The sequence below is a fragment of the Melanotaenia boesemani genome, chromosome 6 (genome assembly GCF_017639745.1).
Source record: "Melanotaenia boesemani isolate fMelBoe1 chromosome 6, fMelBoe1.pri, whole genome shotgun sequence".
Taxonomy (NCBI): Eukaryota; Metazoa; Chordata; class Actinopteri; order Atheriniformes; family Melanotaeniidae; genus Melanotaenia; species Melanotaenia boesemani.
In genome coordinates this window covers 19,510,820-19,530,413 of record NC_055687.1, presented here as the reverse complement: position 1 = coordinate 19,530,413, position 19,594 = coordinate 19,510,820, and the positions used below count along the sequence as shown (strand labels likewise).

General features: G+C 37.9%; 2 protein-coding genes across 2 annotated transcripts; one reads left to right on the top strand and one right to left on the bottom strand.

The window, feature by feature from the left end:
- Nucleotides 1-8,044: 8,044 nt before the first annotated feature.
- On the bottom strand, nt 8,045-13,769 carry alg2 (ALG2 alpha-1,3/1,6-mannosyltransferase). The gene is made up of 5 exons (XM_041988223.1): nt 13,601-13,769; nt 11,458-11,629; nt 11,194-11,331; nt 10,847-11,014; nt 8,045-9,583 (listed from the first exon to the last, which is right to left on the bottom strand). Exons 2-5 carry the CDS (start codon nt 11,626-11,628, stop codon nt 8,843-8,845), a joined length of 1,218 nt encoding a protein of 405 aa, XP_041844157.1. The 5' UTR covers nt 11,629; nt 13,601-13,769; the 3' UTR covers nt 8,045-8,842.
- A 252-nt stretch (nt 13,770-14,021) lies between these two features.
- On the top strand, nt 14,022-19,259 carry sec61b (SEC61 translocon subunit beta). The gene is made up of 4 exons (XM_041988822.1): nt 14,022-14,176; nt 14,591-14,688; nt 17,657-17,761; nt 18,745-19,259. Exons 1-4 carry the CDS (start codon nt 14,174-14,176, stop codon nt 18,830-18,832), a joined length of 294 nt encoding a protein of 97 aa, XP_041844756.1. The 5' UTR covers nt 14,022-14,173; the 3' UTR covers nt 18,833-19,259.
- Nucleotides 19,260-19,594: the final 335 nt, after the last annotated feature.

Here is a 19,594-nt window from a genome sequence, read left to right as displayed (position 1 = left end):
TGTTTGTTTAAAGCTGGTATGAGTGACTTGCTCAGAGCTGATTACTGGATGAATGAATGCTGGAAGTGAGCCAAGTTCAATGGGAGGTCTGCTCTCCTGTTGCCTCTTCCTCTTCCATCCCCTCCCTTCTTCCCCCTCTCTTCTTTTCCTCCAACTGCATCGCCCGGCTGCTCCAGGAAGAGCCACCTGGGAGCCAGGATATCTGTGTCTGCTTGTGTGCATTAAGACACTAACTTATCTTAGGTATAAACTTAACATCAAAGATAAATAAAACTAAAAAGCTGAAAATTTAATTTATAAGTTCAACTCTTCATGCTTCATCAGCCCAATCAATCACAACAGTTATTGATCAAATTGAGCCATGGGGACAGCACATGATGGCCAGTTAGGAATAGTTCAACATTTTGGAGAATAAACTTATTTGCTTTCTTTCTGAGGGAAAATTATTACCACTATCATATTTGCATTTTAATTATGAATGTGGAGTCAAGAGGTGATTATTGGTTTCAGTCCAGTAGTCGGACTAAACAGCCATTTTGTTTCACTTTAGTAATTCAGCCTCAGATTGTGTTCATGATAGCCAATTTCTTGTTACTGTAGTTTTGGTATTTTGTTTTGTTGCTAAGAGAACAATTTATAATGAGTAACATTCAGCATCTAGAGTGGCAGTTTTGGTTCATATTCAAGTGATTTAAAAGATTTAAATTTATGCATTTGTGATTACAACATTTTCTGCAGTTGTGTTGGCCTGATGCATACGTACTTTGTTTATCATTAAGCATTTAGTCATGATTTGTATAGGAATGTGTCAGTGAAATTAAGGATAGAAACCTCAAAGTAAGCTCAAAAAAACTCACAGATTATTGCTGTTGTTTGCAAATTAGGATAATTCTTTCCTTCTTTACTTATAAGTTTACAAAGTAGTACTAGTATACAAACACTTAACATATTACATTAACTCCAACATACATTATCTGATCATATCAGTCCAACTTTAAATAATTAACTTTAGTTTGATTTCATATCAACTAATGTGTTTACGTATATTTGAAAAGTATGACTTTGATCAGACTAAAAGAATATTTCCATCTTTTTTTTAATTGAAATTTTCTTTGGGAGTGAGCAGGATGGATAAAATCAGGAACGTGTTTATCATAGATACAGCACATTTTACATGTTATGAAGACAAAGTCAGAGAAGCCAGATTATGTTGGTTTGGGCATCTACAGAGGAGGCATGAATGTATCGGCGGAAAGATGCTGAAATTGGAGCTACCAGGGAGGAGGCCTAGACGAAGACCAAAGAGGAGATTTATAGATGCAGTGGAAGAGGGCATGAAGCTCTTTGGTGTAAGAGGAGAGGATGCAGATTATCAGGTTAGATGGAGGCAGATGATTTAGTATGATGGTTCCTAAACAAAACAGCCAAAAATAAAAAAAAATGTGAGAAAGTAGTTGTTTAGTAGTTATTCAAGTGGCTGTGGCTTAAAACCAACATAGACTACCACTGTGGAGATTATCTTCATTACACTGTAATACCAGTTTTGAGGTGAGTTTAAACTAAAAGGCTGATTTTAGCTTTGAGAGCGGCTTAAACTGTGCAACAGTGAGTATCGTGTACTTGTAAACCATCACAGTTTACTGGTTTGGAGATACCGTAAGAAAATACAGATAACTAAAAATGTTCTTTTAAAAGCTGAGAGAAGCTTTAACAGCAGATATTAGAAAAGAGAAGCTCAATGGGGATGTTTTTTATAATCTAATTTACAATATGCGCTTCTTTACTGTTGTATAAGCTTACTGTTAATTAGATTATATTCAATGTCAGATATCTATATACTCATTTGTCTTTAGGTTATAAGATGTTTTAAGCACAATATATAGGCCTGAACAAGTCATACAGCTTCCCTTCCCTGGGTCATAAAGCTATTTTTATAGAGCCTGTCTATAATATTTCACTATCAGAGATTATCAAAGTTTTATTGTGATCTCCCACAGAGAGAATAGTTTTATGGAGCTTCAGTAAATCATTCTTTTCAACTGTGATATCAGCTGCTAAAACTGTTCAGCCAGTGCCAGAGTGCAAGAGTTGTGCAGAGGTATCATTTATGGCATGTAAGTTAATATATTTGAGTAGTTTATGTAGGCAGTAAAGTATGAAATACATAATTTGCTAACATGAACCATGTAAAACTGCTCTTAAAGATGAACTGTGAATACAAATGCAGGTTTCCTGCCATTTAAGCATATTTGATCATTCATGACTCACTGCATTTCTGTAGCAGTAAAATTCCTCCAGCTACTGATGCAAAAGAAGTTGGACCTAAGAAGTTGGGCTGTGCACTAATGCATCTTTATGCGTTACAGAGAAGTAAACAATATATGTTGTTTGTGATTCCCTTCACACTGATGCATGCCACATATCCATAAAAATATACAAATTAAATATTACAACATTAAAAAAGGTAAAAGTTTTGTTGTTAATGCAGGTATGGACCAACTATTTGGTTTGGTTTAAATGGTTTATTTTGAACATGTTAAAAAATAAAGCAAGAGCAAAATGTGTGTCAAGTTTATTTATTTATCATAAGTGCTGAGTGAATAAAACAGATGAATGCACTGAAGTTAAAATATTTCATTGTATTTCATTGTACAGCTGCCTATACAATAACAATTATGCCATATCTATCTATCTATCTATCTATCTATCTATCTATCTATCTATCTATAAAAATCTAGGTAAAAGCTACCTCACTTTGGTTACTCATGTCTCAAACAAAAACACTTCAATTTAACCACTGTGCACAATTTTGAGGCCCAAAAAATACTACATTCTTTTATACATCAGAGTTTCTCTATAAATTTACTGTGCACTGTACAGGAATGTGCAGACCATGTACGCCTCATAATTATTTCAGGCCCATGCATGAACATGTTCTTGGAGGAATTTCATGTTAAAACAGAATTTGGAAAAAAATGTTTATACCTAAAAGATAATACACAATATGGTTTAACAAAGATTACCTTTAGTATGACAGAGATTTTACAATCCTTAGTTTGTAGACTAAATGTGGTCGTGTGTCATATTGAAAGCTACTAAAAAATATTTTGTTTTGTCCATTAATGCCTCAATTTCACAATCAGGAAAGTTGTGATTTTTTTCTTTTTTGTTACATTCAAAAAATAAATATATGCAAATTATTAACTAGAGGAGTTTCTTTATCCATTTATGGCAAATGATGCCAGCTGAAATAAGACTTGTATATGTGACAAGCAAAAAGCTGGTTTGCAATTATCAGTTTTTTTGTTTGTTTTTTTTCCAACTGTGAAGATAATATTTTAAAAAGGAGAAATAACATAGAAGTAGTAAAATATATGATAAGCCTGACAAATATTAACTATAAATCAAAGGCTGGTGTATTAACTATTTTGATTTTAATTGCAGTTTATTATAATATTTATTTCTATGGAAATGTACAATTGTTAGATAAATTACTTGGTTATATCTCTACAAAGAATGAAAAGACAAAAAACACTAACATTTTCACAAATACTACTTCCTAATTGTGTTCTGTTTATATGTTAAGTGCACTTTTCTTTTCCTCAGTTCACTGAGTCTATGACCTGGTTAGTGTGCAGGAAGAGTTCAGATTAATGTACGAACGCTAACTGAACTTCTCTCGTCATCAGCTTCATTTAGCCGATGATTAACTCACAATCACAAGGTGTGATTAAAAGTCAGCGTAAAAATATTCCATACATGTTTAATGTTCTACTAACAAGGAAACTAGCTCCCAAACTGCCAACAAAATAGATATACACCCATAACACACACACTTCCACATACATCTCTCCTTTCTTTGCCTGAAAACACACTTAAACACTTCACGGCTATCTCCCCCGCACCCCGGTGCCGACTAGGTGGAATTAGAAAACCAACCCCGCAGTCTCATTAATTAATTAAACACCATGTGCCAGTGGCACCTGGGTACCGGTTATCACTGTCACTCAGACGCACCATGATCTCAATAACCACCTCACCACAGGGCAGAGGGAGTGGGGGAGGTGGTGGAGGAGGGCATGAGGGGATGTTTTACAACTTTGAGGGAAAGACAGTTTCTTTAAAGAGCGTGGAAACCGGGAGGAGACAGAATAAGGACCTGGGACATCATCTTTCTGTGTAATAAGTGGGACACAATGAGTGGAGCTTGATGAGTGTTTACTGCTGTTGTTGTTCATGTTCGTGCATCTACCCCTCCCTTACAGGTTCCTCAAGACCTTTTTATCATAAGGCCTAGTGGGGCCTCTAAATCACTGCTGCACCACCCTCCTAATCACCTGCTTTTAATATCTCTACATGAGCAAACACCGCTTCAACACAAACACAAAAACACACAAGCACCTCTGCCTCCGTTCTTGGTGGAAAAGCATTTTCTCAACACTGTCATTTTCGCCAGGTTCATTTTTATTATTATTATTTATCTTTGTTATTATTTGTTCTTTTTCAGAGTAGTATTGACTGAACCCTTAAAAACTAAGCACTTAAAAATTCCATTTTTTTTCATAATATGCCTTTTTACCTTAAAATTGCTTCAGTGTGACTTGACACACTTTCCTCTTTTGATATGTCTTGGCCTATCAATATGCAAATTATCCCCATCTCACCCCACACCGCTTGCCTGCAGCTCGTTGAGCAGGGTCCAACTTTCCTGAGGCCCCTAGTTCTGTGAGCCAATGAGAGTTTAGCATAAAAAGTTTGGTTCAGTTGTAAAACTTTTCATAATTTAGTTTCCTGTTTAGCAGTTGGCTAAAATCTGTTTCCAAACACAGCTGAGGCAATAAAAATGGACCCAGTCACTGAGTCATTTACAAGGTGTGATGTAAAGGTTTCTTCTGACTGTCGAAACCACGATAAGGCTTAAACAATGTGAATTAATCATTTCAGATCTTCCTCACCATGCAGCACAGTTCTTAAAATTGATTTACAAGTAGTTTCTTAGAGAAAATGCATCGTTAACATACATCCTAACATATACTGTGACGAAACAACTGAGGTGCTGCAGTTGGATCCCAGTGGGGTGCACTACTTCTCCTGTCACAAGGAAGGAGACCCCGCACTGGCCAGTTCTGGCGCTGGTTGCTGAGGCTAAACAAAACTATAATCATAAGCAACACACAGTCATACATATGTAAATGCAGCAATAAGACAGAGAGGAACAAAACAGGTGTAGAGATTCTCACACAAAGCTAACATTAAGCATTTTTAAAAGTCAGTCCCATTTTTAGAGCCATTGGACATGCTGCAGGTCCGTTGTATATGGAATTTGTTGTTTGAATCAGAGGCCTCTTTAGGAGATCAGTTTTGCTATGGCCACAACCAGGAGCCCAAACACACAAGAGGGGGCTTGTTCCAACCATTTTTAAGTGCTATGCTGGCCTGGAGGCATACCACGCAAATCTACAAGAAAGAAGCATCACTCATCAATTTAAAAACAGATAAGTGAAAGGGGCTGATCTTTTTAAGCTGGACTGCAGCACTCATGTGGAAATGCCTAAGCCAATGTGTTTTACAGCTCATCTCACTCATTAAGTCTTCTAGCTTTACACACATCAAATGGGCAAATTAAGAATAAAAACATTACTTTAGATCATGAGAGAAACATCTGACACCATGACTGGAACTGATAAAATCGAGTAAGCCAAATGCCATTAATGAACTACTATAAAATGTGTCATACATATTTGACCTAATCTTTCTTTTGTTTCAAACTTTTATCATTTCTCTGTGGTTCTGGGCTGTGTTATTTTGTTTAAATATAAGCTCACAAATCAGATGATCAAATATTACCTTAAGATTTCCCTCAAAGAATGTTTTTTTTTATATTGTCTATTTATCTGACTGATAATCAGTCAGACAGTATTGATTCAAAGACCCAGAAATCAAATGTCAAAATGGGATTTCCAAACTTATCATGAATATTAAATGAAAAATATATATAATATTATAAATGAAATCATCAAAGATATCAGGCCTACATACATGCATTGACTTGAGGGAAATCACTGTGATATTCCACATGCCAGACCTTATCAATTTTAAAATAAATCATGGCAACAGGCACTAATTGGACCTATAGGGACAAATCATTTGCAGATCTGAAAAACAAGTGGCATTGCAGTTGGTTTCTTTGCTTTTCAGCCTTTGAAATTGACTGAAAAAACATCCGAATCAATATCAGATGTGGGGATTGAAAACTCAATGCAGGTGAACCACACAACTTTAACAAACACAAGTAAATGACAAATATTTCTGATTGTAAAATATGACCGAGGCTTATAGTGTCCATCAGAACTTGATGAGATTCTTATTATATTATATATTTGTACTTATATAGTACTTTGGCTCACAATCGTCTTAAAACGTTTTAGTGTTTTAGTTATTGCACAATCTGATCACAGCATGCTAACAACTGATAAACGTAATCTAGTCAACGAGCTGACTTCAACCTGCAGCCGCTACAGAGCATTTTGGAAATTAGAGCAGCAATTTTCCCCAAATGACATAAAAACAGTTATTTAACGCATTCATAAGCAGTACATAGTAATATGCAAAATACTGCATGAACCTGCTGGTGTTTGTTGACAATGCTGTCTAATGTGGAACATGGTCAGTGTTTTTTTTTTTTTTGACAGATCTTAAACTCTAATTCAATGCATTATTGAGTGTTTCCAAACACCTATACCTTTTCTATCAGTTTGAAGATAATATTTCCTCTTAGCTCCTTATTCTAACAAGGGACTGTGCATTTTAGCTTCTATTTTTACCCCATTTTCCCAGGTTTTCAACATAAATATCCATTTTTCTTGTATGCTTCTCTAACTCAGCCACTTTAGATTGATCAGTGTGTCCACAGCAGAGATCAGAGACTTGATTGAGCTTGTAAACCCATGGTTAGGACTGTCTCTTCAGGGTTTTAATGTTGAAGATGGTTATGTTTACCACTTTGGGGTGGGAGGTAAGGAGCTGAGAAATTTTCCCTGTGATGCATTACAATTTAATTGTCTTTAAAATGTTATATCTTCCCTCAAAGTAGCAGGCATGATTCAGTAAATTACTTGTCTTCATTTAAGATGAAAACGTGACTCAAAAAGTGTGCCAAAAGCTTCATGCGACTCATGATTCCAAAATCAAGCAGCGATCATGCGCTTGAAGACGACCAGAATCTGCACGCAGCGCATTACTGAGATCAAAGTGCCTGCAGGGACTCGCAACAGGGTCAACAACAACAAACACGACCTGGTTCCATCTCCACAGGAGATGGTGAAGCATCGCTGTGAGGCTCTTCTGCATCATGAGTTCAAAGACGACCTGGTGAATTTCAACAAAGATAATTTTGCCACATTTGTTAGATATGGTCACGCTGGTTGCTACCAAGTAAGAGACGGTGAGTGAGCTGAGGTGTGTGACCTATCACCTCCCAGGTTTGTAGACTGTGATATTTGTCAGAAAAATTAACGAGAAACTATTTAATAATTGATTGTTTAGGTCAGTTTTAAATAAAAATGCCAAATATTTGATAACCCCTGACTCAATGTCAGCTTGCACAATTGCTGTGACAAAAGACAGCCGTTCATGGGAATTGTTAGTTTTCCACTGCATTACGGGCCAAATGAGTAGGGAAAAAAATAACAATAAGAAAATCATCTGCAGATACAATAATTTTAATAACACCCAAAATTTACCCTTTTACTCTTAAAGAATAAGAATGAAGCCATATAGATACAACTCAGACTCTACAAATTATAATGCAACAACTGATGGAGACAGTAAGATCCTTTTTTAAGTGTCACACTCCCTTTCTTTATTGAGCAAATAAAGCTAATTTGCTGCTGCTTTTGTCTTTAAATTTTTTTTATTCAGCAATTCAGTGTGCAGTAAGATCTATCCACTGCTTCTCTTTCGTCTTGGTTACCCAAAAAATCCTTAGCCCTCTCTATTTAAGGCCAAAAAACTTACTAATAACAAAGTAAGACTCAGGAAACTATGTGTCCTCTTGTTTATTAAGCCTTCAAGAAAGTCAATAAGAGCATTTCTATACAGTAGCAAGGCTTAGGAGGCCAACGCACAGACACAATGACCTTCCGGTATTCTCCTCGCTGATAATAACCCAGACACAGACACACTGCCCATCAGCCAGACCTCTAATAAAGCCAGACACACTCTATCATCTAATAATAACCTCCCTGCAGCTGAAGGAGTCATGGACAGGCCAGTGTTTTCTGAAAGCAAGAAGAGGAACAAAGCTCTGGGCGGACAGGATGCATCGGAAAGCATCCTGTTTATCGATCGCAGACTGTGCACCGTGCACTGCCCGATGGCACGTGGTGAAAACAACATTCTTGTTCTTCATCCCCAAAACACACAAAAACAAAGAGTACTGTAGAAAAAGAAAACACACAAACAAAACATTTCACTCTAACAATCAATCCTTTTGGTAGACTCATTTCTGAGGCTGTTGTCGCGTTGCTACACTCGCACAATTACACACTCACATACACACTTGCAAGGATGGTATTTTTCCAAAGATAGGATGGGTAAACTCATTTCTCATTTCTTAATTGGTATAGAAATTCCACCCTTTTTCTACCCTCTCAGCAACTCCTCCAGGGGAATGCTGATTAATTGTCCTCGAAGTCCTCATAATAACACCCCCACCTCCCAACACATATACACATACATCCTCTGTTAGAAGACATACACTTCAACTCTCTGCTGAGCCTAGCTTCAAGTTTCACATCAGTTTGAGATTTCCACTGGTTTACTTTTTTCCCATTGCTCCCATTCATTGGCTCAGCCTGACAATGTACCCGTACAACTGGTCCGAGAAGGCCTGAAGAGAGAACTTATCTTGTACCCTCCTCCTCCCAGCTTCTCCCATGTCCCTGCGGAGGTGTGGCTCCTTGACGAACCTGCTCATGGCCTTAGAGAAGGCCTCAGCTGTGGGCTCGCACAGAAAGCCAGTCTTCCCATCAGCCACACTCTCCAGGGGCCCCCCAGAGTTCACAGCGATAACAGGGCAACAGCAGTACATGGCCTCTACAGGAACTATACCGAAATGTTCTCTGCTGGGGGTGTATAGCACTGCGGTGCTGCCCTGCAGCAGCGCCACCTTCAGGGAATCAGAGGGGGAACGCAGAAAAGTGACACAGTCCTCCAAGTGCAGCTGCTCTGCCAGGTCTTTCAGTTCAGTGTAGTGTTGAACATTCTCAGTGACGCGCTCGTCGTAGCCCCCAGCCACCACCAGGTGAATGCCTGCTCTTTGACCTGGGGGAAGACTGCACCTTAGAACTGCCAGAGCCTCCAGAGCCAGGCCCAAATTCTTCTTTCTCTCATATCGGTTCAGAGACAGAAACAGGCAGGAGATTCCCTCAGGGAGCAGGCCTTCCAGGCCCTGTGTTTCAGTGGCCGACTGGTCAAAGGTATGAGTGTTGAGGGAGGGATAGAGGACATCGGTCTGGACTCTGCTTAGACTTTGAAAGGTTTCCCTGAAGATGCCTGCGGTAAACTGGCTGTTTACCAGAATCTAAGAAGAAGTACAGAGAGATTAGTTCATACGGAAATCACATATATCAGGAGTGCTTTAATTCCCTTTGAGCTGGATAGCAGCCTGAGGTCTGTCATTATTCCAAAGTCTCGACTAAAATCAAAATGTCAGTTAATTTCTATCAGGGCCCTCAGCTTTTACATCTCTTTGACTGTGGAGTTCATGCTGTTCTGCATTTTAAATGATCATTATGGCTTATTCAAACTGCTTTAACTTAAAATACAACATCTTGTTTTCAATTTATGTTATTATAGTACAATTTTAAAAGTTACCAAGTGACAACGTAATTAGAAGAAAAATGTCAACTCACGTCACAAAAAGAAGATCTTTAAATAACAAAAAGGGCAACATATTTCTATAATACATCGGGCTTGTGTAGTTGTTGATTTACACATTTGTGATACTGAATTTTGAAGTGAGGGTTAAGAAGAGAATTAATTTCTTCTGTTGACTTTTTTGATGGGATGATGGGCTAAAACATCCAAACAGCCCCTTTTTGTGAAAAAAAATGTATATAGATAAAATTGGGAATAGCTGCCAAGATCTAAGATTTTGTAATTTTTCCAAAAATTTAATGATCAATGCCTGTACATCATTCTTAAATTATACAAAACTAAAATAAAACAGAAATCTCTACTAAACAATTGTAAATAATGTTTTATCTGCAATTTTAGACTTTTTGTAGATTGGTTAATTTCCAACTCAATGCTAAATTTACAGTAACAGAGTTTGACCCTCATTTTTGCATGTCACTCTTAAGTTTATATTTCTCAACCATGTAAGCATGCAGGGAGGTCAGGCTGAGCTGGTACCTAACATCTGTGCTCTGTTGAAGCGAGACATTTGTCTTTCACAGGAACATGGTTCCAGTCATCTCTGAAAGCTGCAGTTCGTCAATCACCTGTTTTTTGTCTCTTTATGCTTTGTTGTCTCCCCCACTGTGTCTGTGACACAATTAGAGGTCTTTTGAAAATGACTTTTTGAGACTTTTTTTTTGACAGGTTTGCTGCTAGACATTTATAGGTTTAGGTTTTGGTTCGCCAACCAACTCAGCCTGACATCTTCAAGTCAGACCCTCTGAGTATTTCTGAATATTTAACCAGAGAGCATTTTTAAAATGAAAAGGTTGGGAGATGGTGTTATTCTTTTGTTACTACACAGTTTTCTTCAATCTGAATTAAATAAAATAGACAACCAAACCAGGAGAATTGACCCATCATTCCACCCTCTGCCATTAAATACCATATCAGCCATGCCAGTGGTGCGTTCCTCCAGCCAGTCAATGGGAGCTCTGTAAAGCTTCTTCAAGGCAGACGTCCTCTGGGTCAGCAGCTGGTCTGGGAAGTGACAGTAGAACAGAACTTTCTTCCTGTGACGAGACAGTCGCAGCACTGGTATACACACTGACACCTGTGGTCAAACAAAACTATATATTTTCAAGTTGTCTGTGTAACAAAAAAAAAAAAAAAAAAAAAAAAAAAAAAAGAACTAAAAAAATAAAATAAACAGTAATACTAATATATATATATATATATAGGTACTAGATGTACACTGTTGGCTTGGAAGAACCCAGATAAGTAACAGCTCACCTGATCACAGAAGATGACATCATACTCCAACCCGCTGAGGAAGACCAGGTAGAGTGCCACATAGATCATTCTCAAATAGGCACACAGGGCATGCAGGTAGCCAAACAGACTGGTGGGTAACCAGTCGCCTACACATACCTTTAAGGACATAAAATTTATTTGTGAAGAAGTGGTTTTGAAACAACGATCATACAGTGTGTTACATAATTTTGCATCTTTGATGGACAATGGTAAAATGTGTTTAATAAAAATAAAATAACAAACCACTGGCAGGTCTGGGTCCAGGGTTTCAGAAAAGCAATGTGTCGGGTCGTAATGGGCAGTCCAGATCTGAACGCTACACCCCTGAGACTTCAGTGCAACAGCGGCATCAATCACCAGCCGTTCTGCACCCCCAATACCAAGGTCAGGATGGAGAAACACCACCCGTGCCATTCTGCACAAAAGTATAAATACAAAAAGAAAATGGAAGTAGTTTATGTTCTAAATTCAATACAGACACAAAAGTCTGCCAACTCATAAGAAATTATACAATTAAATTAATCATAAGTTATTATACAATCAAACAATGGATCATCTGGAAGCTCATAACCTGCTCAATGACTGCCAGCATGGCTTTCGGCCTCTGCGGTTGACTGTGTCAGCTCTTCTGTTATTCACTGAACATATACATACTCCCCTCAACAAAGACCACATTACTGGAGATCTATACATAGATTCTAGGATAGCCTTTGATACAGTCCATCACCAAATTCTCATAAATAAACTTATATAATTTAATTTCAGACCATCTGCCATAAACATGCTCACCTCCTAGTTAAGTGGGACACTGTTAAAATTGGTTCAATAACATCAGAGCCACTTGAGTGTTCGATGGGAGTTCCTCAAGGCAGTATCTTAGGCCCCCTACTTTTCATAATGTTTATTAATGACTTTCTCAATAATTCTAATTCATTGTCATATGCAGATGACACAGTTACTTTTGTATCTGGTTCAAATACTGACATAATTAACCATTAACTCAATGAAGTTCTTACATGGGTGGCTGCAAAATATTTATTTAACAATCAACATAAAAAAAAAAACAAAAAAAAAAACAGGATGCATGTCTCCATTGCAAACCAAAAACTCTCCACTGCACACACACACACACACAAATATCTGGGGATCACGCTGAATTTTCATCTCGCATACAGTGAGCATGTGCAAAAATTTAACCAAAAACTGAACCAAAAATTCTGTCTATAGTAAAAATAGGTCACATTTGTCTCTCTCAGCTTCTAAGACATATCTGCATGCAATCATTTTCTCTACTATGTCATGTTGTTTACCTGTTTGGACATTCACAACCAATGAAATCTACCTGGCTGGACTCATCACTGTCACTGTCAAATGCACTACTAAGAACTTTCAGAACTTTGTACTGTATCATGGGACTAAATTTTATTTCCACCTGCTCAAAAGATGCAGATTTAGCTGCCTTAGTGCCAAAACTTAACCAGATCCAGCTCAACCAGATCAGTAACAAATGGACTTCTGCCGCCACCATTCTTTAGGAAATGTTATGGACGAATATCTCTTATGCTCCAACCAAAGCCTGGAACAACATTCTGCATCACACCAGAACTGTTTGAAACCACTCACAACCACCATTTGACGGACAGTTACTGCTGTCACCACTGATGTAGCCCCTTCAGCCTCCTCCAACCTCTGCTGTAGGATTGTGTTATAGTACTGTCTTTAAAGATGTGTTTATATATATATATATATATATATATATATATATATATATATATATATACACACACATATATATAAATATATATATACACACATATATATAAAAGTAAAATAAAATAAACAAAATAAAATAAAATAAAATAATATAAAATAAATACCAATGGAAAGTGTAAATGGTGGCAAAATCAAGATTAAATCAAAAAGTAGATTCTTTATTTTGTGGCATAGAAACATTATGTTGATGGAAACAACAAACAAAGCTCCCTAACTCAAGCAGAAAGTAACTGAGATTCATTATTCTAATCTCAGAGACCAAAAAGGAAACATTTCAGAGCTGAATGGTTGACAAAAGAAGATGATTTGTAAAATACGTTTTCTAACATTTCATTTTTAGCTAGGGCTGAGAGCTCTTCATTACAGTATCAGTATAAAACAATCTGTGTATTTCCCCTGTTTTTGGCACTCTGTTATCTAAAATCAGGAAAATCTCTATCTACAACATAAATTATACATTTAGGACAGATGGCTATTTGTTTTAGCAGCTTGTATGATAAGACATGGAACTCTATGTAGCTCAAAACGTTTTTGACAGTTATATCAGTGGACAGTCATATTTGTAACTCGACACGTCAACATTTAATTTAATGTGTAATACGGTTGTGTTTACCTTTGCAGCTTTTCACGACTCCAAGTTTGGAAACCTATAATTAAGCTGGTCTCTCCGAGAACAACCGTCTAGAAACGCTGGTGGTAGGGCGCCATTTTGGGTCATTGAAAGCATTCCTGATAAGCTAATTGTGCTTCTTGTTTGAACCACAATGGGGCCAGTTTCTTTCGCTGTGACGTACGCTTCCTGTGAGACACGTCTCCCTCACAGTAAAGGTAGTTCACACATTTGCCTTTGGATTAATGTTCTGATTAAAATAGCGAATCAAGTTAGATAAACAAATACATAATATAATTTTAAATAACACACCCAAGTCTGCCAAAACAATATTTATAAATCACGTTTTAAAGTATTTTTTATGTTGAATGCACATAGCCGATCAGGCTTCTGATCGGTCTTCTCTGCTGGTCTTGAATTTGGCAGTCGTGTCCTTTTTAGACGAACGTCAGCCTTGGAAGATCTCTTCTCCAATTTTGTACCAAATCGCAGTGACTGTTTGCTGTTCATTTCTCGTGGAGATCAGCTTGAAGAGAGGCTCAGGGTTTCAGCCTGCATCAGGATAAATAGAATAAAATGGTAATATTCTCAGTTTAATCTAAATCTACCAGTTTTGTTGGAGCTCACCTACTTCATTGCATTCATTTAGACGCGAGATATCGTTTTGCTATCTGTTAGCCTGTTTGCTAACACCAGACTATTTTCTGTGGACGTGGCTGGGTTTTTTGCAACGAAAATATTCCAGTAACACAGATAAGCAGACTTTGTACTAGACACGCCAGATTAGTTAGGTTAAAATGCATGAATGTAAGGACTTACCATTTGGTGTTTAAAAAAACAAACACAAAAAAACTTCACTATAGAGACTCAGTTAAGGCCTTTGTATATAACTATACTATTTAGAGTTTAATTGAACATGTTTGTCCATCGTTAAAAATCCTCCTATTTATCACATATCACTTTAACAACTTAAACCTGTTGTTTTCATTTCAGCCTGGACCAGCAGCAAGTGCAACTAATGTTGGGGCGTCTAGCCGTTCCCCCAGCAAGACAGTGGCTCCCCGTGCAGCAGGCTCCACAGTCAGACAGAGGTACACACACTCGTAATGTGTTTTTTAATCACACTAACTCAAGTAATACTGTCACAGTTGTGTTTTTAGTAATCAGTTTACAGTTTAACTGTTTTTCTGCTTATTATAATAACAATCCACTAATACACACACAATGTCTTAGTAGGAAGAGTCATTTATCAGCACTGATTTTTGAACTTATTAATAAAAATCAGATTTCCTGTTTTGGCTTTATCATATATTGAACAATGGTAAATGGTCCATTTTTGTATAGCGCTTTACTGTACCTGGAATGATATCCAAAGCGCTTTACATCATACATCACATTCACCCATTCACACACATATTCACGCACAGAAGGTGGAAGCTGCCATGCAACACACTCAACCACGACCCATCAGGAGCAATTAGGGCAGGCATGTCAAACTGGTCCAGCAAAGGGCCGTGTGGCTGCAGGTTTTTGTTCCAACCAAGCAGCAGCACACCAGATTTGACTGATTCAATCAACTGATCTCAGTCTTCAGACAGCTGATTGGTCAAACTGTGTGCTCTTGGCTGGCTGGAACAAAAACCTGCAGCCACACGGCCCTTTGCTGGACCAGTTTGACATGCCTGAATTAGGGGTTCAGTGTCCTAAGGACACCTCGAGATGGGCTCGACCCTGCAACCCTTGGGTTACAAGACGACCGCTCTACCTTGCCTTACTGAGCCACACCACCCCTCAAGACAGACATATATGACAGAGATGATAGTTTGGACCCATGGCTGTGGCTCTGTTTTGGAAACTGGATCATTGATCCACAGATGATTAAGATTCGTTAAGTTAATATTATTAACTGCCACATTTTTTTGCCACAAAATTCAACAAATTTTCATCTCCAAGTTATGTAGTTATGTAAGTTTTGTATTTGGATTTAGACTAAAACATTCCAAAGGAGATGCTCATTAAAGTACAAATTAAGACACATTAAGACACATCAAACTTTGCTCCTACTCTCTGGAACTTCCTTTCTGAGATCCGTGGACTCTGATCTCTTTTTTAAAAAGCAGCTAAAAACCCATCTTTTTAAACTTACTTTTGCTTAGCTTTGGTTGTATATTTATATATTTCGTTTATTTTATTTCTTTGTGAACTACTTTTGTCATTTTTATCTTGATAGGTGCTATATAAATGAAACTTTACTTTTACTTACTTATTAAAATTTTACTTACTCAGATGGCTTTGAACCCGTAGAGGAAGGGGGGTGCAACAAGACAATGTCATTTAAGTAAAAGAGAAGCTTAACACAGTGCGGAGGTTTGTGATTTCTGCTTCAACCAGCTGTTTTTATTCATGTATAGTAATGAATTTTTTTATACAAAATAAAGGCTCAAATGATCCCAAACAAACAGTTATGTAGGAACAATGAAAAGCCCCTATCCAAGCAGACAGAGCAAAGCAGGTACATTTTCCACAAACACAGTTGGATGCCCAAAAAGAAACATCAGTCTCCAAACATCAGTATCCAAAATGCATAGTTAGATGGGGCTCTCCACCATAATAACGATGGCCGATCACTTTACTAAGACATCATTATTACTTTTTTTAATTTTTTTTATTTAACACTAAATGTCAAACACTGATATTAAAAAGTTGCTGTTAAATTAATATAAATATATAGCTTTTGCACTTACGCAACAATTATGTGTGAAAAGCTCTGTGTTGACTTTGCCATTTCTTATTATACTATTAAAAAAAAAAAAAAAAAAAATCTGATATCCAGCATACCTTCGCTGTACTGTGGTGACATGGTCATTTTCCAATTGCAGGAAAAGTGATTCTACTAAAGTAGTGATTTTCTAACTTTTTGCGCCATGACCCACAAGATGATGTTCGCGACCCCCAGCCCCACACAACGACTTGGTGATTAATTGTGATGTATGGGTCATTTTGCAGCCATCCTCTAAATGTAAGGCTGGAAAACTGTCAGAAACATTATTAAAAAAAGAGGATAAAGTAGTTTTTGGTGGTCCACCATTGTCAAAATCAGCTTCTTCCACAGGTTATGTCAAATTCAGATTTTTAATATGGCATGTGTACTGACTTTGTTTATGCGTTATTGTGTTAAAACATTTATGTGCTCATTTAAAAGATTTATCTCTTGATTAATGGTTTAATTCTCAAAGCCCTGGCAAAAAAATCCCCAAATTTATTTGATAAATGTAAACTAATATATTTTATAAAATTATCTCGACCCTCAGTTTGAAAACCACTGTACTAAAGTGTCCTTTAGGTAGATACTGACCCCAGCATCACTCCCAATATGCTGATTGATGTGTGACTGTAGAGAAACAAGTGCTGCATGTATGGAGTTCAAATGTATAAAAAGAAGCACTGTTTGTGAGTGGGTGTCCACGGGGTGAATTAGAAATGCATTGTGAAGCTCTTTGTAGAACCTCGATTAGGTTTAAAGGTGCTATAAAAAGGTGGATCATTTATTTTTGTGCCCCTTTCATAGATTAATGCAGATAGATGTGGTTCTGTGGGCTTAATCAGTGTGTAATCAGAGACTCACTGTAGCCTCTCGCTCATTATTACCCATTACAACTATCCTCTTCATTACCTCATTAACCTCTGTTTAATCTCTTCACATGAGGGAGGCAGCCATGAATCAATCATTTTTTTTTCATCAGCAGCTACTATATTTGTATTAGAATTACATTGTGAGTACAGTGTGTAATAGCCCAGACTTTAAACTTTAATGGTCTGGAAATGTTAATAACAAGATGGTTTTGAGTTGAATCTGCAAAGTTTGATTGCGTTCTAGTTATTAGGATTAAGAATTAGTTATTTCCTTTTACACTTTTTTTTTTTTTTAATCCTGACATTGGTTTTATCTTTTAGGGTCTAACATGGTGAGATCTGTTTGAAAGAAGTTGATGTTTCAGAAAGAGGTGATTTAAATGGGTGAAGGATTCAGTCTTTGTTTTTATTTGTGTCTTTTGACAGAAAAGCAACCAGCAGTGGTACACGCAGTGGCGGCAGGACCACGGGATCTGCAGGTACTGGTGGGATGTGGCGCTTCTACACTGAAGACTCGCCAGGCCTGAAAGTGTGAGTACAGTTTCTTAAAGCTGCTTTTATAAAGCAGTTGCACCAGTGAAGTCACAAATGTAGCGTTTGACATTTTAACTTGCTTCAGGTAAATGTGTTAATCCACAGAATTTCCGACACTTGAAATGTTTAATGGTAGGAAATTGGACAGACGTGACTCTTTAGTAAAACAACAAATCATGTCTGAGCTGTGGATCGGCTTGATTTCAGTGTGTATGCCATTATATCCCCATAATTATGTGTTAGGAGAGTGCATGCTTAGAAAATACTCATCCTCCAACTTAAGTTCTGCTACATTCTCATCTCTGAAATCAGAAAAGGCATCCTGTCTCCTGGCCATAGCCAGTCATGGTTGATCAATGATGCTGTGGTGGTTATTGAGTGCATCTCTCCAGCAGTCAAAGGAGGGCAGACGCGCCATACAGTGGTTTATATCGAGTGCATGTTTGTTCCTGCGTTAGACGCCGGCCTCAAAGCTTCATTAAAGGATCCACTCTGAAAGGTCAACTCAATTACAGCCTTCTGACAGGGAAAGGAGGGGGTGCGCGGAGGAGAGGGTTGGCATGGCAATGCTGCTACTTAGCGATGCGCTCCTCCGCCCCGCCTCCCCCCTTCAGAGCATCCTTCAGAGATGAGAGCCCCTCCTTCTTTCCAAATCTCATCAATAAAATCAGCTTCTACTCTTTAGATGTTGGCTCTAGTTCAGGAATCACCAACTCCGGACCTCTTGAGCCAGTCTCCTGCAGGTTTTCATTGTGCCCCTGTTGCAACACACCTGGTTCAAATGAAATAGTTCTGCGCCACCCTCTTAACGACCCATTATTTGAGTCAGGTGTGCTGCAGCATGGATATATTGGAAAAACCTGCAGGACGCTGGCTCAAGAGGTCCAGAGTTGGTGATCCCTGCTATAGTTGGTTACAGCAAGTGATGGGCTTTGTGTGGGTGTTAATGTGGATATTAATCAGTCTCATTGTTGTGACAGCGGTCCGGTGCCAGTCCTGGTGATGAGTCTCTTGTTTATTGCTTCGGTCTTCATGCTTCACATCTGGGGGAAGTACACCCGCTCTTAAACCTGATGACCTTTGACCCTGCGCCTCAGCTTCTTAACTTCGTGGACCTGGACCAAACAACAAATGAACAAGTTTCAACTTCCCTCCATCAGCATCACTACAACACACAAATTGGATTTTTTTTTGTGATCATTTTACTAATGCAAGATCTTAATCTGCATCAGACTTTGGTGGACCCTTCGCTGCTTCATCCTATCACTTCATGTTTTACAATTGATGTGAAGAGGAGAACGCCTCGCCATGTCAGATGTCATGAAGCAGCGGCATGAAGACAATGTGGTGCCCAAGGACTTTTTTTTTTTTTTTTTTTTTTTTTACAGGCCCCACCAAACATTTCTCTATGTAGCCTGAGTTCTGTTTTTTTTTTGTTAACATTTGTACAAAATTAAATTGTAAAATTGTACAATAAAAAATTTTAAAAGTGTCATTCAAAATGTAAGCTATTTATTTATTTATACAGAAATAACTTTTAGTGACCAGAAATGTTTCCACATGTAACCCTCTGTATCCATTAGCAGGGTACTGAAAAATCATACCTTACCCAAAATACATTTTCAGATGTATTTTGGGATGTATTTCGGTGGCTGGATAGCTCAGTTGGCAGGGCTTCCATCTCCATGTGGAGTTTGGATCCTACAGGGGACGAACATGAACACCTTCCAGTTGGGTTTTTAGCTAAGGCCCTTAACTCTACTGCCTAACCCCCTTCGTAAGTCGCTTTGGAGAAAAGCATCTGCTAAATGACTGTAGAATAGATGTTAC